General features: G+C 35.4%; 2 protein-coding genes across 3 annotated transcripts in view; both read left to right on the plus strand.

The window, feature by feature from the left end:
* The first annotated feature begins 2861 nt into the window (after window positions 1-2861).
* On the plus strand, window positions 2862-13776 carry LOC131671490 (protein suppressor of forked). Its single transcript, XM_058947950.1, has 13 exons — window positions 2862-3349; window positions 4135-4326; window positions 4411-4443; window positions 5841-5938; window positions 6051-6204; window positions 6462-6695; window positions 9279-9662; window positions 9913-10159; window positions 10237-10306; window positions 10385-10481; window positions 10564-10822; window positions 11638-11772; window positions 11861-13776. The coding sequence occupies exons 1-13, from the start codon at window positions 3332-3334 to the stop codon at window positions 12076-12078; spliced, it is 2139 nt and encodes a 712-aa protein (XP_058803933.1). The 5' UTR covers window positions 2862-3331; the 3' UTR covers window positions 12079-13776.
* A 2855-nt stretch (window positions 13777-16631) lies between these two features.
* The window catches only part of LOC131671494 (fasciclin-3), a 225549-nt gene continuing 215480 nt past the window's right edge, over window positions 16632-26700 (plus strand). For both annotated transcript variants that reach the window (XM_058947961.1, XM_058947962.1), the window contains exon 1: window positions 16632-17106. In XM_058947961.1, coding sequence (XP_058803944.1) covers window positions 17040-17106 — 67 coding nt within the window. In that variant the 5' untranslated portion in view covers window positions 16632-17039. The remainder of the gene's footprint in view (window positions 17107-26700) is intronic.

Here is a 26700-nt window from a genome sequence, read left to right on the forward strand (position 1 = left end):
AAATTTCGCAATTTTCTTTCACCGTGAACGATCCAAACTTCATACTCACCTCTTCAAGTGTTTTTTCTACCATATCGCTTGCTGAGCGTTCGTAACACGATCCCCCCGTAAAAAACTACGCTAGTTTTTCATGTTTTGCAAACCGAATATTTTTATTAACTTATGAGCCGGTCTTGTCAAAAACGTTTTCCCCGTTTTTATTGTGGCTGCTCTAACAATTCCCTCTGGCCGACTATGTATTTCTGTTACCCTTCCGGTCTTCCACGCGTTCCGCGGCGCTTGATAATCGAACATCAATACGATGTCATCAATTTGCAGTGAGGGTGTACACCGATACCACGCTTTGCGAGGCAATAAAGTAGGCAGATACTCCCGAATCCATCTTTTCCAAAAGGCCTTTGCACAGTTTTGAACGATCTCGAAGGTGCGTCGCGGGTTTAGGATTTCGTCCTCGTAACGCGCGAGTTTGAGATGACCTGACGAGCTTCCAATTAAAAAATGGTTGGGCGTTAGTGCCTCTTCGTCATTTGGGTTAACCGATACGTGTATCAGCGGCCTAGAGTTGATCATGTGTTCTATCTCAACTAGGAGTGTTAGGAGTACTTCTTCGCTTATCGATTTTCCGTGTAGCGCGTAATCGATAGCTACTTTAACAGACCGGATCGAACGCTCCCACGCTCCCCCGTGTGTGGCGCGTCGGGCGGATTAAATCGTCATGTAAATCTATTTACTTCGGCAAAATGTTGTTGCTTTGTGATCTCTATATTTCCGATTGCGTCGCGGAATTCCTTGCTGGCCTTGACGAAATTAATTCCGTTATCGCTGAACATTGCGCGCGAAAACCCTCGCCTAGCTGCCAGTCGTTGCACGGCCATGATCGTCGAACTCGCGCTTAAAGTATGTGCTAATTCTAAGTGCACGTGTGGTCATGCAGGTAAACATGACGCCCCATCTCTTCTCTCGTTTTCGCCCTATTTTAACGAACATTGGCCCAAAGTAATCTATCCCGCACTGCGAAAACGGTCTTTGTCCAGTTGCTAGACGACACGCGGGCAGGTCAGCCATAGGTGGGTTTAGAGGCACGGCGCGTTTCAATCGGTAAACGATGCATTTTTTATTTAGCCATTGTACTATATAAAATCTTTGTCGCAGCTCGTTTACAATTTTTTCGTTGTTAGCATGGAAATATCGCCGGTGATAATCTTCGATAAGCAATTTTTTCGCGTAGTGATTCGCGTCCAAGATTATCGGTTGATTTTTGAAATCTGTGATTTACAGCGACGTATTCTAATCTTTACTATCCCACACGCGCGTGACCCGTCCCTTTGCGCGGAGCAGCCCTTCGCTATCAATGAATGGCCGTAACTCAATCAATTTACTCTCCTTGGCTACGTCCTTGCCCTTTCGGAGAGCCTCGAGCTCATTCGGGAAGTACGCGTGTTGGATCATCCGGAACCAAGTTTTTTCGGCCTCAAGAGTTTACTGCGCAATTGTTTCGTCTTCCTCGGTTATCGGTTGCTTTGACGATATCGGCTTGTTCGTTTTCGCTCTTACTTTCCGGGTCCATGTGATAAACGCTCTTCTCACACTTGCGGCTGTTTTCACGATCCTATTCCAGCCTAAGATTCGAAGCCGCACGTCCACTTCCTGCGAACTTGGATTATCGACAAACTGCGTGCCTATAAATTCTTTTCGCGCTACCAGCTTGTTAGCCTCTTGTTTTTCTGATTCGGTTAGCTTTCTTGATTTCGGCCACTATTCCGAAGATTCGCGTAAGAAGCAAGGGCCTGTAAACCAACGGTCGTCTGATCGCATAGGTCCGTTGGATTGTCGTGTACTATCATTCACAGTTGTCGGTATCGCACGTTTTTTCGATTTGCAGTCGAAACGCGAGTGACTGGCGCCAAGGCATTTAAAACAGACACGTAACTTCTTCGCGATATCCCAAAGACCGTCGACTGTTTCGTGTTTAAATTCTAAACAAAATAACTAAAATTCAGCCATATATAATTTACAAAATTTCCTTTTTATCTAGAAAATATATACTTAAATAAATAATTACTAACATACTAGCATAAAACCTTTAGAAACGGTAGCATAAAAAGTATTTTTATACCACCGTTTCTTAATAAACTTTTGTTTTCAAACTGTGCATCCTTAAAAATCCCTAGCTGCGCACACGTAGTCGCGCAGTGGTATTAATATCATGGCAATCATGGCAATATGTTTTTGTAGTTGATTAATCTCATTTATGTACTTTTTCCGTATAGTTACTTTTTCAGTAAATAAAAAAATTTATTGCACTTACGCTTGTAAATTTATTTATTTATTTAATAAATTAATAAATATTTAATATATATAACATATATAATTTAAAATGTTTTCCAATTTATCAGTAGATGGTACAATTAATTAAATTAATAACATATTAAAATAAAAAAATTACTGCCTCTAACATCTGGTTTATAAATTACAATTAATAGATTAATTAATTTTTATTCTCATCACAATGTAGATTGTTATAAACTACTAATCAATACATTAGACCAGCGTTGCCACTGAAACAATTTTTCTCAGGGTTTCTAGAAATTATTGTATTATGCTAAATGGGATAATTTTTAGGGACCCTGAAAATAACTATTCCAACGGCAACGCTGCATTCAGTGATGAGAATCCAATGGCGTTACAAAAAATTTTATTTTCATGAAGTTGTATCGTATCTATATTGTTTATATAACTATGATCAAGATTCACAGCCGGCATTCCCATAGCATATCGGTCATAGCTGTATAAATGATGTAGATGTGATACGATTTCGTGCATTAAATTCTCACTTAGTGAGCATATTGTGAGTCAAATTGTAGCACTGCGAGTAGTAGCTTCATTTCGTATACAACTTTAAGTTAAACCAAACGACAAAGTTAAAAGCGTTTCGGAGACAGGAGGCAGAGTGGAGGCATCACACAACGGTACGGTACACGCCACTCGTGGCGGCACTGCTGCAGCAAAGCAAGCGACCAAGCGTTTCCTCTTCGCTCTTCATCAACCGCCAGTATAGTACATAGCGGCCATCATAGCTAAAACTGCTAAAAATCTAGTCAAGAAAATTGTGCGAAACGACGTGTGTATTCCAGCAGTTCATTTCTCATGCACAATATTAGTGCATGAGATTTAGTCATAATAAATTTTTGAGTGCCTATTGTATCTTCGTTTTATTCTTGACGATATCAGATACTTCTACGTTTTACGTAAATCAATACAGTGACGCGCCACTCTACTGTAATTTTGTCATTTTGGCACGTTAAACTGGAACAACCGAAAATTACAAACCATGGCTGAAAATGATTTTGTAAGAATTCATTCATTTTATTTACAATATCAATTAGCTAATTTGTACAGTTTTATTTGAAAGAATATACAATGTTTCGTGCTTTCACTATGACGCAAATCTTGCTTAACCTTAAATATAAGAATACGTTTGTCTATACTTGCTTATGGTATTTTATATAGTAGAGTGCAACATATTCAGTTATGAATATTAAGCATAACAATATTTATTTTGCTTTTATAAGCATCATTAGTACTATTTATTTTATTACTTTATTATGTTACTAACCTCTTATGTATAATAAAACATAGTCTAATAATGCTATTATGCACAAACCATAACATTTATTAATTTGGTGTACCATTAATAGTTTTTATTAGAATTACTACTAATTAATTAAATTTACAATAACCAATTCAAGGTTTCATTGTTTCTGATTGAAAGACTTATATATCTATTTATAATTTTAAGCACTGAATTACAATTAATATAATATATTAAAATGTGTAACCTATTTTAGAATTTCTTACAAATACTCAATGTTAATTTTAATACGTGTGTGTGTGTGTGTGTGTGTGTGTGTGTGCGCGCGCGTGTGTGTGTGTGTGTGTATGTGTATGTGTATACGCCCATGTTCATATATATATTATATATGATACATGATTAGAATATTAATAACTTCTATAATTACTTGTTATACTAGATAAAATGTTTCCTTTGCTTTTTCAGTTCTTTGGAGACTATTATAGGATCTTTTTGAATCATATTTATAAGTTATTAAAAATACTACAGTATTATGTTTTTAGGATTGGGGAAATGAAAAGCTACAGCGTGCTCAGAAGAATATCAATGAAACTCCACATGACTTGGAAGCATGGAGTTTGCTGATCAGAGAAGCACAAAATAGACCAATTAATGAAGTACGTCCAGTGTTTGAAAAACTTGTCACTGTCTTTCCATCAGCAGGTCGATACTGGAAGATTTATATAGAACAAGAAGTAAATTTTTTAAAATAATAAGCCATGGAAAGTTAAAAAAATTTTAATTATTATTGATGGTTTCTTACTTTTGCTATTTTCCAGATGAAATCACGCAACTATGAAAAAGTGGAAAAGGTATGTTTATGCAGAGTTTACTAGTTAAATGTATTTGTATGAAAGGTATGACAATATAAAATGAGTGTATCCAAAAACTCAAATAGACTAATCAGGAAAATGAAAAAGTTTACGAACTATTACTATTGTAATATATTACAAAGATATATTTAATTTGAAAAGTATATTACTTTTACATAGACTGTGATATTACCAATAAAAAATATATTATTGAGTTTTAATTTAAAAAGTTATTTATTACTTGAGCAATAACAATATGAGCAAAGTCTTTTTCATTTTGCTTATTAATATAAATGAATTAATGTTTAAGTTATCATGGGAATCTTATGAGTACATTCCAGACAAAGTGAATTACATAATTTTAAGTGTTAAATGTGATACATACACTTTGCAAATTATGTGAAGTGAATAAAAGAATTTATATTCACGAAAAGGCACTTTCTTTATTGATGAATTATTATGCTTACATAATGTTTGGGAGGTTGTTTTCTTTTTATGCTACATCTATATTCTAACTTCATACTTTGACAAATGTTAATAAAATAAGTCAGAATGAAAAATAAGGAGAAGATAACCTTCTAAACATAGTAGCCTTGTATTCCTTCCTGAGTTTATTACTTACATCATAGCTCCAATTTCATTGAATTCATCCTTGGACGTGTCGTAAGAAAATCAACAAAATCTCAATTTGGGAAGTATTTGTTTTCAATACACCAGTTCTCAAATCACTAGTAACATTGATTCTTATTTATTTTAGTTTTCCTGTCCTACAAAAAAAGTAATGGTCTCTATTAGAAGTAGCATGCTATGAGTCATTGCTATGTTACTTTATATGCAACAAAAGATAATTGATTATTTGTTTTTCATAAGCTTCTTATGACTGAATGTATCAAGTGTATTCTAAGTGCAATGACTTCATTACATGCTGTTTCGCAGTCTGACTTTAATTTAAACTACAAAATTTCCCTATAGCAATTAGAAAATTTAATATCAATATATTTTATCAATAAATACCATTCAAAAACTGAGTATACATATGAACTTAATTTTTCTCAATATCCTACAATCAATAATAATAATAATTTATACATGCCAATAAAGCATTTGCAAAGATGTATAGGTGCATTTTTCTTACCTGCTTATACTGATTATGAACATTATGTTATTGTTAAGTTAAGGAATCAAGAGAAAAAAAATATATGCCTAAAACTATTTATTTGAATGTAAATATTTTATGTAATGTACATGGTTCAAACTCCACATTTATTGGAAAAATTTGAGTAATTACTTGCTTTTTTGAGTAAGTAAGAGGTGCAAGCAGTTTTTTGATTGGAGAAAATCATGAAATTTCAATAGCCTATAAAAATAATGAATATTAATTTTTTTGTTGCTAACAGCTTTTCCAGAGGTGTCTTATGAAAATTTTAAATATTGATCTGTGGAAATTATATCTCTCATATGTCAAAGAAACAAAAGCAAGTCTTGCTACTTACAAGTGAGTAAAATGTTTTTTTAATAGTAGTTTATAATTATCTATCATAATCTTTGTTCAAGTAAAAAATATTAACTTTCAAAAAAAAATAAAACATTTATGTGTGGATTTTCAGAGAAAAAATGGCGCAAGCTTACGATTTCGCCTTGGATAAAATAGGAATGGATATACATTCTTATAGCATTTGGAATGATTATGTTGTATTTCTAAAAAGTGTTGAGGCAGTTGGATCATATGCAGAAAACCAAAGAATAAGTGCTGTGCGCAAGGTAATCTTACATCAATTTTTATGGACTTGAAATAAAGAACAAGTTCTTATTTAATATAATTTTCTCCATGCAAGTGCAATAAAAAGTAGAATTCAACTATAATATATTCTTTTAATTTGATAATTAAATTAATTGATTTAATTCGTTACATTCTCTTATATATATTTTATTTATATAATGATTTTGAAATAAATATATTTATAAGTATTTATGATCTTTTTTTATTATTAATATCAAATGTAATTATTTACATGTAGGTATATCAAAGAGGTGTGGTAAATCCTATGATAAACATGGAACAACTATGGAAAGATTACATGGCTTTTGAACAAAATATAAATCCTATAATTGCTGAAAAAATGGCGATAGAACGGTCTCGAGATTACATGAATGCAAGAAGAGTTGCTAAAGAATTGGAAGCAGTAACAAGAGGCCTGAATAGAAGCGCACCAAGTGTACCACCGACGGGTCATCCCGAAGAAATTAAACAAGTAATTAAACATTTTGTCTTACTCATTACATTCAAACAACATTCAATAAAACTTTCTTATAATTTTAAAACATTTCTTTTAATCTTATTTTATTCAACGAGTATAAGAATAAATTACAAAAAATTATTACTATGGTGACTTCATGATTCTTTTTCATTCAAATGTTCCTGATGTTGATCTATAATCAGGCATGTGCATTCGTCTTTTCTGATAATCAAATTTAAGTTCAATAATCATTTCACATGAATTTATAAAACGGAATTATTGGGAATTTGCAACATTTTTTTGCATTCGAAAGTTGAAACAGTGTTTTTTTTATTTTTCGTCTTATTTAAAAAACTTTTATTAATTCCATACTAGGTAAGACTGAAATCGATATTTTGTGCTTTATTATGCAAAAAAAAATTATGCAATTACAGCAAAAAAATCTGATTCGGACATGTAATACATATATTCCCATGTATTTTAACAATGAGTACAAATCCATCGCCGTAATTGACGCATTACTATCCAGTTAGTTTTTGTTTTGTTTTATGTTTTTTTTATTTGCATACAAAGGAATAAAGAATTCTTGCGTTAAATCCCTCTTCAGCGTGTCATAATATATTGGAACACATGTGTCGCATGTATAGATCAGCTTTGTTTTGTGTCGATATCGTCAGCTATTTATCATATAGAAATATTTACTAGTATATTATTATAGAAATAGTAAAAAAGGCCTTTTATGTATTTTTTGGGCTGTATTTTAATTGAATTTTGTTAACCCTATAAATCATAATATTGCTTCCACTTTTTATACTCAATACATTTATAAATTGTGTATTAACTGAAATAAGTTTAATTTAGTTTAATATTTTAATTATTAATATGTCGATTGTTACATAATTCAACATGAGTTATGTTCGTTTTACCCCATAATTTTTGCATAATTATAATTCACTGAATTTATTCAATTTATTACATTGGTGACTTAGTGATTCGATTTTTGTCACTTTATGATATTTTGTAAACTGACATTTTTATAAATTACGTATTTTATGATCCTTTAGATTACTTATAATAATTTGATATTTACTTGCATATTTATTTTTTCAAGATGATTTATATATAGATTATGTCTAGAGAAAGATATGGATCAGTCAGTGTAGACCGTGCCATCTTAAAATGATTGTGACCTAAAGGACCTGTTACAAAACCTACAGAACAAAATTTTGATTATAATTTAATTTAGTTGCGTATCCTATCTTGGCGATTGGTATATTAATTAGTTCGGGCACTGGTGACACTTGCCTAATTATTGAGAAGGGCTGCGGTTTTATGGTTGATCTTTGTTTTTGGGATCACTGAATCTTAATATAATGGGTCATATATCATGTTCACAGATAATCATTTTGTTTATAACAACTCAAGTTGCAAAATAACGATTATTAATATTTTTTGCTTATTATTAATATTAGTAATTAATAATTCTTAATAATAATAAGCAAAAAATAATAAAATTAACAATTATTGTTAATCTCAAATATAACCTGGTAAGTCGATTCTATAAGAAAATATAAGAATATATGACATCTAGCCGTGCAAGTATATGCGCTTGTGCCTTATGGATGTTGGAGTAGTTGATTTAGATTTCATTGGTTAATATCCATCTTGTACAATGGAAATATAACTATTATTATTATTATTACTATAATTATTAATAGTGTCATCAACAGTCTCGATAATTGGATTGAGCAATCCTAAAAACATAAAGATCATCTATAAAACAGCGAATCCTTCTAAAATACTACTCGAGTGTTACCTTAGCATCTTAACTGCCCTTCAAGCCCACACTATAGGGGTAAAAGTGCTAACTTTTAACAGCGTTAATAATGACTTAGAATTATAGTATTCATTTGAAAATATATCATGTTATAGGGCAACTTACAAGTTCCTATTTTACGAAATAGATTCTTCCTAAAAATGGAATATGACATCTATAATTGTTCTGTTTTTTATATTCACGTAAACAAAGGAATAAAAAAAACAAAGGAAATAAAAGTTGATTTAACACTTTACTAACAACCATTCATTCATCTTATATTACAAATAGCCCAATTTGTTAACTGTAAAACTTACATAACAAATAACTTAAATAATAAATTAGAGTGTACACTTTCGAAACTTCTTAAAATTAATTTAATTTAAACAAATTTTCCTGCAATTTGTCTTGCATATTGCATGGATTATTAAAATATTCGGTTTCTTTTCCCATTGCGTTAAGTTATTATTTAAAACTCTTATAAATTATTTTGAAACGTGAATCAATCCTTTGAACTTCAAGAAATAACATTTCAAAATTGATGTAATTTTGTTTGAAGCTGAATATCAAACATATAAATTACGTCCTGTCAACTGGAGGAAAGTTTATGTGAGTGTAATTTGTGTTCAGTTATACGGATCTTTTAGAATAATTTCTAGAATAAGCCAATAGCAGCATTATGGCATAAGGGTGATAAAATAAAAGAACCTATTGAATGAAAATAACATTAAAGCGTAGACGAAAAAATGTTTTCTGATATACGTGAAATTGAATACTTTTAGGTTGAACTGTGGAAAAAATATATAGCTTGGGAGCGTAGCAATCCTTTGAGAACTGAAGACACATCGCTGGTTGCTCGTAGAGTCATGTTCGCGATAGAGCAGTGCTTGCTTTGTCTCGGTCATCATCCTGCTGTTTGGCATCAGGCTGCCCATTTTCTCGAGCTTAGTTCAAAGATTCTTACGGAGAAAGGTGACGTGAATGCGGCGAAAAATTTGAGCGATGAAGCTGCCACTATGTTCGAGCGTGCAACCAGCACATTGTTGTCAAAAAATATGTTATTATATTTTGCTCATGCTGATTTTGAAGAAGGTCGAGTTAAGTACGACAAGGTGCATCAAATTTATCAAAAGTTTCTCGACATTGCAGACATAGATCCTACTCTGGTAAGTGTCGAAAATTATTTGTTTCACTTGCTAACCAAGCTCATTATTATTAATTTTTTTTAAATTGACCTTATTAGTAATAGAAATTTTATTTATAGTCTCACAAAGCACTTTGCATCAAGTTAAAGAGCGTATTAACAACCTATGTAATATTTTTCAATGTAAATTTTTAGACATTTAGTAATAGTTACCATTTACTATTAGCTGACAGTTTAACCGAATCATAAGTAATCTGAATTCTAATTTACAGGCTTACGTTCAGTATATGAAATTCGCCAGAAGAGCTGAAGGCATCAAGTCAGCAAGAACTGTTTTTAAACGTGCAAGAGAAGACCAGAGATGTAAATTTCACGTATTCGTCGCGGCTGCATTGATGGAATACTACTGCACCAAGGATAAGAATATAGCGTTTAGAATTTTTGAGCTTGGTTTAAAAAAATTTGGTGACAACCCAGATTACATTCTCTGTTACATTGACTACTTGTCACATTTGAATGGTACATTGAGTTTCACTTTTTCTTACTGTGTTTTCTGAAATTTCGTTATTAAAAATATAAATGCTTTATTTTTTCAGAGGACAATAACACTAGAGTGCTGTTTGAACGAGTATTATCATCAGGCAGTTTAGAACCAGAGAAATCTGTGTAAGTACTTTCATATTTTTCGTAAAATCGATGTAATTTTTCAACGAGTGACATTTTTATTATGAATTCTAATTACAGTGACATATGGAATCGTTTTCTGGAATTCGAATCAAATATTGGGGATTTAGCTAGTATCGTCAAAGTCGAAAAAAGACGAAGTGCCGTTCTTGAAAAGGTTAGGGATTTATGTATTTATATTATATTTGTTATTTTCAAAGATATTGATGAGTCGTTAATGTGGTTTTAATGATCCATAGATTAAGGAATTCGAAGGTAAAGAAACAGCACAATTGGTCGATCGATACAAATTTTTGGACTTGTACCCCTGTACATCTATGGAACTGAGATCAATTGGTTACGTGGAAGTATCTAGCGTTAGTAGAAATACATCGTGCCCACTGCCGCGAGCTTCAGATACAGAAGAAGTTATTGCAGCATTGCCAAGGCCGGATTTGTCACAAATGATACCTTTCAAGCCGAAAGTAAATCCTTTACCGGGAGAGCATCCGGTTCCAGGTAAATTATATTTACTTAACCACTATTTAATATCGATGGCACTTTATGTATTTGTTAGATTTATAAGACATATTTTCGTATCATCAACGATAAAAAAATCTTTTTTTCGATTCCGCATTGACGTTAAAGCTCAATGACAGTCATTTACATTTTCAATTTCATATATTGAAATAATATTAATTGTATTTAATGTTTATCCTTTTTAACTAATTAACCAATAATTAATCTGATTAAAAAAAAAGTCGGTGTTTAAAGATAATTTTTAAGTAATAGAATACAGTGTTTTTATCGAATCCAGAAAAACAAGTGTGAATCTAATTTTATAATTTGTACTCCAAAATTACCAGTGTTAGATGCTTAAATTTTACGTAATCGAAACCTTATTAGATACAGCAATTCTTTTATGTTTTAAAACTTATATTACATACATAATTTCTTATGAAGAACATTTTCAACGATTATTTTTTATTATACAATAAAATTCCTTATTTATCTATAAATTATTACATGCACTTAAACGTTATATTAGTTTTTATTTAATATATTTTAATTATCAAGAAACAGATTAATATAAAATTATATATAATTACTATATAACTGTTTAATGAAACCTTCATATCACAGGAAAATTGATCACAATAATACTTTATAAAATCCAATCTTATTTTTATCCTATTTTTATTTAAACATACCTTTTGCTATATCTATGACCGGTGATTGCAAATAACGTTTGTTGTCTTTATACATCTATATTTTCTTCATTTGAAAAAAAAATATATTCAAGAAAACATGAAGTAAATATAATTTACTTGAAGGTGGATCATTTCCATTACCTCCTGCTGCGGCTCAATTATGTACCATTTTACCACCACCAGGATGTTTCAGAGGACCATTTGTCTCAGTTGACATGTTAGTAGACGTATTTAATAGGATTCAATTACCTGATCATGGTGAGTCATGATATTAGTACTTTGTTCATATACAAGATAATTATTTTCACATATGAATTTGTATGTCAACTCTATTTTTTCATTCTAGCACCTTTGCCTATGGCTGATAACGGCTGCGATACAAAATTGTTTGACTTAGCTAAGTCTGTTCATTGGATTGTCGACGAAACTGCGGATGGTAATAGCATTATCAACAAGCGAAAAAGAACTCGATTAGGTAACGGTGATGATAGTGAAGAAGAAGATTTACCTCCACCACCTGCAAATGACATATACAGACAGAGGCAGCAAAAGCGTGTCAAGTAAACGTATTTGCGAGCAACAAAGTATCAACATTGAGACTTTCTAGATGTCTCTTTGAAATATTTCAAATGCGTTTTTTTAAATACTTTATAAGCATACAAATATTGTTATGTACTGGAGCTTCTATTTGATTGGATACAAATTCTTGTTGATCATTTATTTTTTCGATAATTTTCACGAACATTAATTATTATAAATGATTAATAATTAATAATCAGTAAATATAAATTTACTGATCAATTTACTATAAATTTTTGAGTTATCGAGTTTCTCACAAAACGTATTTTTATTTCAAAGTGACTAATAGACAGAATTTCAACACTTTATGGACATCTAAAAGTTTTACTTTCTTGAATTAAGTCGATGTAAAAAAGCTCGTCAATCAGTCGTTCGAATATGATCACCGAATTTTGATTGTATTGACTTTGCTTTTGCTATTTTTTGAGTACTATGTACTCAGTTTCATAACTTTCATAACATTATTATATTTTTGTAAATATACTAGTATTGGAGTGACTGTTTAGTTATCCTCAAAAGAAAATGAATTTAGAAGTGATTGAAACGTAAAAAAAACCTTGGGGATCATTCTTAAATAATTTTTTTATACATAGCATGCATTAAGAACTCTCAAGCGTTAAATGAATTTTGAAAAACTTACAACAACTAAATCAGATACCAACACTATATGAGTGCATTAAATTCATCATTATAATACAAATTCACGTGAACTTACTAACAAAAAATTGTATTTTTCAACATGCCACCCGGAAAGTACAATTTTACCGCACGCTCAGCGAAAAACGTGCTCTTGAATTCGCGCTTTCCATACGTTGTTTGAAAAATACTGTACCTGACATATTCGAGAAAGTAGATTCTCATTTCGCGTGGGTCTTTCCACTCTCGTTTCGTTCGAACGTAAATCTCACACGAAAAAAGAATCCAATTTTTTACGCTAGTTAGGTAATGTACAATTTTATACGAACAATCAGAAAAAATCTACGAAATGATTATATCTTAGTTATAGCTAAACGTCCAAGCAAATGATACTTATAATTACTTGCTTATTGTGGTTAATCAGAATGTTATTATTAAAATTTACTAATTTTTTATTCTTTTTTGGCTAAAAATTATATGAAATATTATATTTAAATTAACGCATATTAAATTAAAGTGCTACTGTCACATATTTCATTATATTTTTGTAAAAGACTACAAAAGCAGTAATAAATCTCTCGTAGGAAAATTTGTAATAATAGTATCAACAATTTTTTTCCAAGATATAAAGGACTCATATTATTTCTTATGTCATTTATGATTTAAATAATATTTACAAACCTCCTGAATGTTTCTTTTACATTCTACTATAAAAAATGTTTAAGATAAAATTTTATATTCCTATCATGATTTTTGATTATTCATGTCAACAAAAACATTGTAAGTGAGTATAATAGATTAGCTCAATATTTGATATTTAGATCTAATATGTAAGATATCTAAATTAGATGATACTTTAACTGATAAACGTATTGAAATACAATTGCATTATTTCTTTTGGGCATGTGTTAATATGTACTGTCAAATATATGATAAACTATCTTTCGCAAACTAAAATACCATAATTAATTTTATAATTTGAACTGTACAATTATCTGCAAAATTTTATTTGAATTGTACATACAATTAGTGTCTTATTAAATTAAAAACGTGTATCATGTAATAAAAAATATTATCATAATTTTATTTCGTAGGAGGCTTATAATTATAAATATAAATATTTAAAATTACAAAATAACGTTTATTTCACATCATACGTATTTGCAAATCACGATTGGTGATAACACATTATTCATATTAATTACAGTAAAAGTTTTGTAGAAAGAGTGAAACAATTAATTAAATTATATAAAGTATTATATGGTATTTGATAAAGTTGATTATTATTTTTAGTGAAATTAAAAGTTACCTATGTAAATAATGAAAAATGAAATAATTTGTAGCATCCACTAATTTTTTAATTTTATTAAGAAAGACAATCTAGCGAACTCAATGGATTGCATTATAATTATCTGTGTAAAGATAATTGCTTATATATAAGTATACTTTAAAAAAAAAGGAATTTCACGTCTGGCTTATTGCAGATATTACATTTATTATGAAGTCGATTTGTATTCGGAAGCAAATAGACAAGTGCTAACATAATTCGTCTACTTTCAGAAAATTTTATTGTAATGTAGAAACTATTTATTTTATGGATATAGGAATCCCTTTAATATTCATCCAAATTTGCTTGTTCAAAATTATTTTTTATCTTTACAAAATCTACAACATGTTATTTAATTAGAAAATCTGTTAAGTAAAATTCAGTCTGCAATATACTTATACTTATATCTACGAAAAATATATGGAATGATAAATATAAAATTAGAAAATTTCTTCAGTTCAATCCCTTTTTTAACATATGTATTGTTTAGATGGTAGTAAGTCAGCATAGTGAACACACTATGTTCAAGATCAAAATCTTCAACAAGCTAAACAAAAACGATACCAATCTGTAATTATTAAAATAAATAATGTATGTAGTAAAAGTGGTAACACATGAGGATTCATATCGCAATTAGTACATTCTTATTTTTAGTATATAATATTTTTATTATTGTTAGTTTGAAAACTTCCAACTATATTGCTTAAAATTTTAAATCAAAGCTCCAAATTCAATCAAGTTAAACATTAAAGATATAAAAGTAAAACTAACAAAACTTCCCTTCTGGAAATTTAGGTATCAGTTCAAAAATTCCTACATTACTATTAGCTTGGAAATTATAGTAACTTGACTTTCACAGCACATATATTTAGAAAACAAAATCACATAAGTAGGTCTTACATAACGTTGAAACTTAAGATCTTACACAGTGATTGATTCGTCAGCTATTAGATATAGACCAATTAACACAGTTGTGGATCCTAATCGGGAAAAAAAACACGCATTTCAGACACGCGCAACTTCGCAACGCGCAACATATATTCAAAATTATTATTATTATAGTGTATTTGTAAAACAGCAATCTCTGAAAAAAAATCTCATCAATGGCTTGTCTAATTACTTTCGGATTTCATGTAAAACATTGAAAAGCTTTCGATCCTTCTAATTTTTAATAAATTTTTTAACATATTACTCAATGTTAGTGTCTCAAAGTTGAGCATGATACGTTGAAATGAAGCTGCATTTTTTTATTTTGGCCTTAAAGTCTTAGTATATAGAGTAGCTTGAGAGTAATGTGACACCAACAGTTATAGTTACAGCTTATCGCTGTTAAATCGCTAAAACAAAATAGTATTTTCAAAAAAAAATGCACTGCGCAACAAATTACACTTAATTAAAACACTACAATTAAAACTTCTAAGTATCATTTTCAACAATTCATGAAAAATAAAAAATCTCGAAAATTTTTCAATGTTTTGCATCAAATTCAAATGTTATTAGGCAAGCCATCAACTAGATAATTTTTTTCAGAGATTGCTGTTTGCAAATAAACTAATTTTTTTTTAATTTCACCGTAATTACTTCAGAAAGACTTTGAATTATAAGTTGCATTTTTCTCGGTAATTTGAGTTTTTCTGATAAAAAAATTGATTTGTGCGAAGTTGTCTGTGTCCGTGATGTTTTTTTTTCCGATTGTCGTCATATCTTTACGTATTAGTCTAAACATACCGCTGATGAATCAATCGATGTGCAAGATCTTAGCTCAACGCAATTTAAGTCATATTTTCATGTGATTTTTTTCGCAAAGATGTAAGCTTTGAAAGTCAAGTGACTATCTTTTTAATCCAACTAAAGATCGTCGTCTGACGGAAATAATCAATTTCACAGTGACTATACCCAATGCACAAAAAAACATTGTTTTGGAGCTTGTTTCCTAGATTTTATATTATAATTTATTATATAAATTAACAAAGGAAGCATCTGGGAAACAAGCTTAATTGTGATATTTTTACCAAAAAAATTTCTGTACAAAAACTTTCTACAATTATTAATCGTATTCTATATATGGAAATTTATTGATTTTATTTGATTTTTCAAGTGCATACCGATTATCTTTCATCTAGGCCAACCATTGTACGTATTTTCTTCATTGTAGTGTACTGTAGATATCTAGGTTTCCACAAATTACATAAATGGTGTATTTGTCATAATAATATTCGAATATCCATTCATCGCTATAAACCATAAAAACTTATCTAGATATGGAAATATTAATTTATACTCTATGAATCGATTTCAAATTTACTAATTATTCGTCAATTTTGAATTATCATTTGCTTAAAAACAGCTAAATAAAAATAATTGTTTAATCGGTAAAGAAAGAAAAGAAACTAATTGCAACCTCTATGTGATTGTAGAGTATCGCGGCGCGCTTATACGATGCCGCCGCGGGAATACGCTGAGTGCGGAGGGGAGCCGCGGCGCTCGGGCGTCTTCGTGCCATGGAAGCCGAACGCGTACGAGTCGTGCCGAAAGGAAAGCGCGGCAGTGTTGGCAGTCAGACGGTCTTTGCGCGTCGAGCCGATCGGTCGCTGTTGCTTCGGGCACACACAGTTTATATCACAGCGTGCGAGATAGAGCACCTATACTGCCTACCTGTTATACCTTCACATCCGTTCGGTTAACCGATCGCCGCTGCGCTTTGTGCGCACCGCTTGTTTGTTTTCATCCACGACATATTACGTACTTCATTTACACCGCCAGTTAATCTTGGTTCGTCAACTGCACTGTTTTTGTGATTGTATAATTATAGTTCTGCGACTTATAAAAGCAGTTTTGTGAGATCTTTTCGTATATATCTCTTGCTTGAGAGATATCTGCTCGAATTTTTTTGCTCAGTGTCAGTGCGAAACTTGCAAGTTTTGTTCTCCACGTATCGAGGAACCACGCGTTACTAGTGACTACAAGAACGATCTCCGCCAAGATGATTTTCAACAACATTATCAACGGAGTGCTGCTGCTGGCTATCGTGGGCGTCGCGTCGATTCAAGGTTTGTTTTTTAACAGTTTTAATCTTGATAGTTGCGTACAAAAATTGTAGCCAATTTTTTGGAGATTCCGGTCAATTGTGTTCCGTTTTTTTCACTAACTAATTTGGGCGATCGGTAGTTTGTGTTGACGGAAACCGTAAACAATACAGCGCTATTAATGGATTGTATTATTACCATAGCGCTCTATACTGATAACGTTTCGTGAATTATACATTCATCGAAAATGATTCGATTTATCTATACTATGTACTTCGTTCAGTCGCATCATAATTTTCTGCTTCAAAATAAAACTGCTTTTGTATAATTTTTATTTATCTATGTTTTCTTATATAATAAGATTTCATTGGAATGTTTAACTTTTGAAGAAAATAAACTAAATCGATAAGCGTGACTGCAAAGCGAGCACGTTTGAAAATACTTGGAAATACCATTGGCTCAAGTTCGTGGAACCAATTTGACGGTAAAAATTTTTATTCTGCGTTTTGCAAAAGGTATGTAGAACAGAATTGAAAGTGTACAGTAATTCAAAAAAACTTGGGAGTCCGGTCGGCAGAAAATTTCCTTAAAGCGTTTGTTTAGCTTTGTTCGGTTCTCGAAGAGGAAGTCGCTCTTGTTCGAGACTATGTATTGCATTCCATGAAGCTGGAGCGGTAGCAGTCACGAAAAAAGCAGCATCTCGATCTCGCATGCGATAAAGCGACGAAGAGAGCAGCACATGAAAATTGCAGTTCGCAATCGGTTCGAAAGCCTGCCGCGTGATTGTCGGTTGCACGGAGCGGAGACGCCGATTCGAGTAGTGCACTTTCCCGGCCGTCGCCTGCTCGTTTACTTGCGTTACGCGGCAGTCGTTGCGAAAAGATCAAATCGGCTTAAAGTATGTATGTATGTACGTGATACCTAGAGTGGGGTTACCTTCACTCAACTGGATTTAGTACGTCTGTATGTTCGCAATAGAAAACTCTTTTGTTGATAAACAAGCATAAAATTGTAGCGTATTGGAATTCGGATAATTTGGAGTTTTGTATTTACTTCTACTAGTTCGGAGTACAGTAATTGTATTCGTATCGCTCAAGGTTACACGTGAAACGACGGTAAATTCACTGCTTCATTTTTCATTAAAAACAGTACACGCTGCCCGTATATGAAACGAAATCACATCATTTGACATTGTACAAGTTAATTGAAACTAACATTTGCAAAGACGATAGAGAGCGGAGCTGATGAGCAATTTATGTACAGGTTAGCTGATAATAAAGTGGCTAGTACAGATAAACGCGTAAAATCATTATCTCTAGCGTGAATTAAGATCTATAAGGTAAAGGAAAGAGAGGGGGGGAGGAGAAGACAGCGAACAGAAACTGTAGTGTCTACGCGGCGAGTAGTAGGGATAATGAGCCGTTACATTTTCTCGGGGTTTCTTTCGCGAGTGTGCGTGTCTATATGTGTATTGCTCTCTCGCAATTCTCCATCAGGTGTACGGCGTTCTCTGGCGCGCACAGCCGCCGCCCTGCAGACATGACGGTCCCGCGTCTACACTCCATTTTCTATACACGACTATACTTGTAGTCAATAAAGCGAAGACTGACTACTTTTTTTAGTAAAAATTCTTTAGAGAAGCTAGTTTCTCGTTCCGTTATTCATCTTTCAAGCGCTTTCTTTGCGCGAAGCTCTACGAAGAGGTTTTTTATTTGATCCGATTCTTATGTTACGAATCAATTTATTTGTATTGACTACTGCGAAGAAAAGAAAGCAATTCTACAAATGGGAAGGTTGCTGCTGGATTACGATCGTTTTTCTTTGCTCTTCGTATACGCTCGTCGAGAATCAGTGAAGAAAAACAGCAAAAGAACCAACGATGTAACAACTTGTTCAAATAAAGCTTTCTTTTTTCATGCGATCAAATCGTTTAGTGTTACAGTTTTTTTCACGTGTTTTCTTCGACGTTTAAGTTCGATCAGTCAGTGTCACTTGCAAATTTATTTAATTACCAAATATTTAAGCAGCTGACACAAAACACTCAAAGGATGCATATCAAATCACACTCTCTTAAGGAAACAGATGAGCAGAGACTATATACATTTAAGTGACAAGGTCTTTAATGACAAATAGGGTGTGCGTAGTATGAATAGACTCGATGTAATCAAGCATACAACTTGAAATTTCATTCGATTTTTTCATTTACACTGTGAAGCTGTCCAAAGGAGATATAAATAGCTCAATACTTTGTTTGGAATGTTCTTAATTGATAATCATCTGTATCTGTGATCTGGGTCTTTCATTATTTTTGTAACTTATCGGCCATTAATATCTTATTCATTGCCGTATAATTTGAATTGGCATTCAAGTTCAAGTGTATTGACAAGTTCAAATTGACTAATACAAGGAAGTAGTATCTAACTTACCTCATTGAAATATGATAAACAATGTCGAGCTGATCAGAAACAAATATGTTATTCGGTTGGTGGTTGGTCCATCTGGAAAAAAATTGACTTGGTTAGTCCACATAAGCTAGTAAAGAAGTTGAATATGTTGCGGGTTAATCTACGCTTCGAGTACTGTTTAATCACGGAGCTCTGCAGGCTGTCTGTACGATGGATTTTCCTGTGGGGAAATCGACGATTCGAGACAGCTCGAATCGTCGCAAACTACTTTGTACTAATCTGAAGTTATTGTCGCAGTAATTGTACTCTTCCTCTCCCTTACTTCTCTTTTTACTCGCTCTTCGTATTTCTATACTCGCAGTCTGTTGCTCTCGGGCCTTACAAAGTTTTCTTTCTCCATAGTGGATTTGTTTTGACTTTTGTTCAAAGCTCATTATATCGCAGGCAATTCTTTGAAATTAGCCTTTCTCCGACTAGTTGTTTGACATTCAAGTAGTGATTATAGAAGAATACAAGCGACTGTTAACTGGCAAGCAAACTTTGCTATTTTTTGTTGCTATCGCAACAACGCTCATTTACTTATTCGTTAACGTTCCTCGTTGCTCCGTCTGGATTTCTTTCACGTGGGAGATAATGGAAGCCAAAGGATGAGCAAAAATAATAGTAAGGGATGGCAACTCCTCTCGGCGAGAATGAGAGGGACGAGCCTTTCAGACCGTTTATTCGACGCTGCCTCGTCCTTTTGTTATCGCTGGAGAATCGAGCGTCTTGAAAGATTGAAGACTTGGGCAACAACGTCAGGCAGCACGTTTTTTTTTTTCTTCCCTCGGCTCATAATTAACAATCCGCTCATTATTATTGTCGTCGTCGTCGACAGAGCGAACTCTGTTGAGCGAAACATTTCTTTCTCCTAGAAATTGATATTTCTCTTTATTTCTTCTCCTATTGATATGCTTTCTCGCTTTTTATGGCAATTATCTTCGCTTGCTGTTCATTTTAAGGGCTTGGGAGAAATCTGTCGACTATATTTTTCCCGATACTTTTCCAAAGATATTGAAAACTTTAGCGCGCGCAATTTCGTATCATGAGCTTTTTTGTTTACACTGTAGATATTTTAAGATCTACCTCTGATATAAATTGACTGCTGAAAAGCGTACTTGCACACTGCTTTCTTCATCTACTATAGATCGTTATACTTCACTTTTTGATATTTCATTACTGGTCTTTCCAGTTTACCCAAGTTTTAGTTGATTTTTCACATAGCCTCATTACCCATTCTGAAACGATCTTCTTTATATGTTTGTGTGATTGTAGGTTCATTAAGGTACATTAACTCGCCCTTTTTCTCGTGTACATTGACAAATAAGTATTGTCAGCTGGTTAACAGTTTGTTGGTCAGCTTAAAATATGTTCAATTAATACTAATACACGTAAAACTATGCTATAAAATTACAAGTTAGCTTTATAGGAACATATTCGATATGAAACTTTGCTGCGTAAAGCCTAGCAAAGAGACGTAAATTTCATTATATTTGTATCCATCAGCGTTCTCAAAAAATATTTGATCAATTATCCTCGGAATAATATTTCGAAGTGAATCCTACAATGTGTCGTTAATTAATTAATTAATTGAGCAGCGTGGTGATTACGTTGAAAGGCGAAAATAAATGATTGAACATCGCCTTTAGCATAGAAAGCAACGTAAAATGGTAACAAATTGCGGGGATATAGAAAATCTCGTATTTATGTGTATATATCGATCTCTCTGGGTGTACCTATCTGCGCAAATTGTGTGCACGTGCATCTAACGTTTCATTCGGTTTTATATCGATCGCTCCTCAAAATAGTCATCGGCAACTGGGTTGTGACGTTATCAGCGCGTACCGTAAAATCCCGCTAAATATATATTCGCACGCGACTATTCAACAGCAGTGTGTAATGAGAAAAGAGAAGTTTATGGATCGTCAGGTATAATAGCCCAACACACGTACGGCTAGACTTGAATATTTGAGTCGATGAGGACAAAGACGCACGCCTATCCACTTCCCGAAATATCCTTCCGCGCGTTTGGGCTCGTCGAGACAAGGTAGTTGAGGGAGCGAGGGGGTGGTAGTAAAATCACATATCGAGAACCGGTTCAACTGGTTCTCGAGTTAGCGTCATATCGAGTGCAAGATCGGGGCACTGGCATACACACTAGCAGGAATATAGGTGTGTGCTGCGGCCTCGGAAGCTAACGTGTCCTCAACTCCTTCTCCCGCCAAACGGGCTCGCGTCCACGTGGACTTATAGGGCGTCCCGCGTCTCAAGTGCGTATGCCATCTGTTCTTCTGCTTCGTACTCTGTTCAAATTTATATCGCACAAGGTCACGAGCTGCCAGCCGATCTCGTTCGTGACTCACGAGAAAGCAATTAATTGCGGCATCGATCTCTCGACACTCGACTGCCGACCTTCGCGCTCGTCACACAACGGTCAGTAGGCTAATCTGACCAAGTGGAGAATTAAAGCAGAATATGGCATGCTATAGCAAGGCGCGCACTGCTGCGGCTAAAACTAGAGCGTTCAATGCAAAATTCGCGCCAACTTGCCACTGAAGCGCGCGCGCATTCCACTTTTTTGCAAGCCGAACGTCTTTCGGTATCAATTCGTCCATCCACGCACGGGACTCTGTTGGCGAGTACAGGCGCGCATCGAGATGGCAACGTGGAGGTGTTGTCGAGTGTCCGGCTAATGGCCGTGCGCAGCGAGGCCTCGCAGTCAGTATATAGGGTCATGCAAGCGAAACGTGCGCTTCGTACACTGGGGCCCCGCGCTCTGCTTGCTTGCTCGCTCCGCCGCCGAGAGAAAGGAACTTGCGACTATATCCCCGGAGTATATCGTACTGCCTCGGTCGTCAGCGTTTCTGTATATATACGTAGCGGGTCATCGACCGTGAATTTTCGTATTACCTGTTGGATACACGCGGCTTAATTTGCCTAGTGGCGTTTCCTTTTTTCTTTTATTTTTGACTGAACGCTTAATTCTTTTTTTTCTTTGTTCTTTTTTGTTCGATAAGTGAAAAATGATGTTTACGATGTGACGGCCTGGGCAAACTCTTAAATTGATTGAATTGTTTTCTCTCGCGTGGGCGCGTGTTTCGGATAACCTTGCTAACTTTATCCGATTCGATTAGGGAAAAATTCATTTTTAGTCGAACGATGCAGGCAGCATCGAAAAAAGCACCACTAGAGAGTTTACGTCAAATGAACTTGGACGACAGTGATGGAGTAAGTAGCCAAAGGAAAGCTGATTGCATTCAGAAGTAGGAAGATCTTGCCTCCAATACTAATGACGTGTAATATGTTTGCCGAAGAGCTCTTAGCTCTCTCTCTCTCTCTCTCTCTCTCTTGCGCAGACTTGGACAAACAGCTGCTTATTAGACGACGCGGCTGCGCTAACAGTTGAAAAATTCAAGCGCGGCTGACGGATAGTTCACGGTATAGTGGTGCGCGCAGCCTCGTTCTTTAAAAGGCAAATATACCGCGACTACGTATTGGAAATCTCGCGAGTTTGCGGATGTTCGAGCAGCGAGCCAAGCCTTCGCACGCAGTCCCCCCCCCCCCCCCCCCCCCCCCTCGGCATAGACCTTTGCTGCACTACACACATATCGCTACACCTGTTCGCATCGCAGCCAGGCCCACAGATTGAGAACGCGATATGAGCGTGAATCGCTGTACAGTACAGTCGACGCCTCTCGCTCGCTAATGCGACTTTCTTCAAGTGCGCAATCCTCTGTCGAGTTTGCAATATAAATCAGAGTTCCGCTGTTAATCCGCAGGGCCGCGAACTCGTTTCCTGCTTATGACAGATCAACGACCTGCGCGCGCTTGCTTGCTGCCGCGTCTTGAAGCTCGGCGGGCCGATCGTTTTGAAAGTAGAGCGACCAACCATTAATGCCGGGCACTTTTCGATGTCGAAGAGAGAAACAGCTGCGAGGCAAGCTTTATTAATTAGAAACTGGCGTTAGCAAGAGAAGCCGTTACAGCCTTACGCTGGCAGCGCGTTTGCGGCCTATAACGAAGTACCGTTGAGAGAAAACACAGCGAACAGAGCGAACGCTCTCGACTATGAATACAATTATTATCGTTGAATGGGAGAGGGAGGGGAAGAAAAAAGCAGTGCAATCGGCGGCGGCAGGGCGCCTGCTCGCTCGCCACAATGAAATCTCCGAGAGCTTGTTTATGATTAACGAAGGCAAAAGGCAACAAAGCGCGCGGGCAAACGAAGCGCTTTAATTAAGGCAAGGTGTGCCACACCGGCGCTCGCCGTTCCCGGATGAATTCATCTCGTGCTCGCGCGCGGGGAGATAGAACGAGAGGCTTCAAACTTTTACGTCGCTCGCGTTTTATTTACAACCGTATAAAATATGTATCCGGATGCCGCCGCCATGCGTGCCTTTTTCCACTTGCGTCTGCGGCCCGCGAAAAATGCAAAGCGACGCCAGACTGTTGAATTTGCTTTCGTATTATATGCAGCAAATCGTCAATTGAGGCCAGCAAACTTACTTTGAATCAGCGAAACGGTGCCATGTATTTCGAAAGATGAACTGTCAAAGTGCCACGCGGTTTTCTTGTAAATGCTTTGCTCTAGCTTAAATATAGGTTTACGTGCTGTGCACACACAACTCTATCGCGCGGTCTACGTTACACAGCGTAACACAGAGATATCTAGGATACGAAGGTTTAGCAAAAAAACAGTCGTCGTCGTCGTCGTTGTCAGCGGCTATAACTCGATTTTGCTTAAATAATAATTGTATTGCGCAGGTGGATGTACTTTCCAAGTTGCAAAACTGCACTTGTCATTTGAAACTTTTAATCGTTGCATCTGAATACAGTTATAAATAGTCCGCTGCAAGTACCGTACTGAACATGGTAAAGTCCCTACTATGCACATAAAAAGTAAATCGTTCATTTTGATGCCGAGGAGTACACACTGCGGAAAATAGTAGCAGCGAAGAGGAAAAGGAAAACGCGCAAGGTAGTGAAGGCGTGTCGTTAGCCCTCTATGCGCGTCATTACGGACTATGTAATACGCCAGCAGCAGCTAGTAGCTAGCAATTATTTGCGCAAGTAGATTTCGTTGTATACACTGCGAGAATTAATATTATTAAATTTTCCAGAATTCGCAGTAAAAATTACTACAGAACATAGTAATCGTGGGATATCCTCGACTGTCGTAAAAGATGCCATCTAACATAGTAAAATTTACTAGAACCCATAGTAATTGCTACTATAAATAGAATGCAGGAGATTAGCTGGCTAAATGTTACTATCTACATAGCAATTTTTTACTGTTTCGGGAAACTACATTAAAATGTTATACTTGAATTATTGTCGAAGGTCACATTAATCCTGAAATTCTTCTTTGGAGTAGGGCGTATACGATTCCAATACATTATCATTACTACCTATGTACACATGCATATTGCCCACCTTATCTATTAATCGGTTCGCAAGTTAGTTTATTACAGTTTTACATGCTTAGTTCAGACTGACATTATCTTGTGTAATAATCAAATATTTATTCTGACACGTACGACAATTAAACTGCCATCTACGCGTGGCCCTTGCAAATCATCAAATGACCATTTGTACAATTGTTTAAAATTATAATAATTCTTACTAGCTAATCTGATACATATCATTACATAGTTTAATAATTATTCGAATGATGTTTTAAATCACTTCTTATAATGAACTTTTGAATATCGCCATAAAAAATTTGCTGTGTTCACAGTATAATTCAATGAAATTGAAATAGGTTCTACGGCGACTCGAGTATATTCCACGATTACCGTGTTTTTTAGTGAATTTTGCTGCAGCTGTAGCATACGTTAGTATAGCAATTCCCTCAGTGCAAAGACGTAATTGACATGATGCGAGGTGTGCGTGTGAGTGCGACGATAGGCCGTGCGCGTAGTACGAGAGTCTCTCGATGTCGGTGACCCAATGACCAGCACTGCGAGAGAGGAGAGAGGCATTCTTCGATGCATATAAGCACGCGAAAGGCACTGCATGCGCGAGCTGGAGATGCATGCGGAATACGAGTAACGCATACGTGCACCTATGTGCGGCTGGTTGAGTGAGAGGGGGGCGGGGGGAGTGAGAGGAAGAGAGGAAGAGAGAGGGAGAAACGCGCGGCGGCGACAGAGCCCGCTCCATGCCATATCTCGGCTGATTGGATTGGTGTCACACGAATGTCGAAGCCGATCGATCTGCCCATCCGTCAGCGGCGACTTATTGATATTACGAATAATCGCTCGCTAATACCTGCTCGATTGCCTCTTCCCCCGAAATTGCTTCCTCGTCGCATAGTCTGCTCCAGCATACGCGGCGAATGCCTCTAATCGCTAATCTTCGTTGCCCAATCTCCCTGTATTACTGGACTTACTGTGTCGAGTTATATATATATATATTTGTTCGCGGATGGCTGCAGCAGAGCTGAAATGCCGGGAATCGCGTAATCGCCGCCTTTTTCCCAAACACCTAAATCATGAGGTGGAAGAGAAAAGAAAAGTTGGCGTATAAAGCCAGGGAAAATAGATCGTTAAATTCGAATGATTCCGGGCGAACGAGCAAACCTTATGAATCTCTTGGCGGCGTGGCGGTGAAATGGGGAAAAGCGTTGACCGGCACTCTAGAAGGTGAAATCATTCTCTGGAAAAATGGAAACGAGAGTCGTTGCCGGCGCCTGCGGAAGAGGCGGCTACAGCGCGATCGGAGAAAGCTTATTCCAGGCGCGTCTCGCGGTCGGACGGCGAAGGTGAAGCCGACGACGACGACGACGGATGCGGCGCGCGGTAGCCCATTCTTCTAGTCGGGCCTGCTGCTGCTGGTCGCCGCGCGAGCTTGGACACGGGGAGCGATGCACGTTTGCTTCGCGAGCTCCGTGCTCTCGCTTATCCTTCCTTCTAATGCTTATCGATTCTCGCGGCTCCGTTTATTAACGCTCTGGCGGCTCGTACAAGCTTTAAGTGCCATCTTATTTTCATGCGCGCCAGCTTACGGACCGAAGCTTATTTCTCTCCGGGGCGCGCGAGGGGCGCTAATGACTATTCTCGGCGCGCGTGCTCGTTGTTTTTTATTGTCTTCCAGGTGGCTCGCGCGTCGGAGCTGCGATGAAAAATCTTCGCCGAGCGGCGCCATGCGTACATCCAGCGCTCGCCGCAATTGC

This window comes from Phymastichus coffea, unplaced genomic scaffold, assembly GCF_024137745.1.
Source record: "Phymastichus coffea isolate CEN01 unplaced genomic scaffold, Cenicafe_Pcof_1.1 PCOF00127, whole genome shotgun sequence".
Lineage (NCBI taxonomy): Eukaryota > Metazoa > Arthropoda > Insecta > Hymenoptera > Eulophidae > Phymastichus > Phymastichus coffea.

Coding starts and splice junctions, on each gene's coding strand:
- LOC131671490 (XM_058947950.1), top strand. Junction 4,444..5,840: donor ACTATGAAAAAGTGGAAAAG/GTATGTTTATGC, acceptor TGTTGCTAACAG/CTTTTCCAGAGGTGTCTTAT. Junction 10,160..10,236: donor CTACTTGTCACATTTGAATG/GTACATTGAGTT, acceptor TTATTTTTTCAG/AGGACAATAACACTAGAGTG.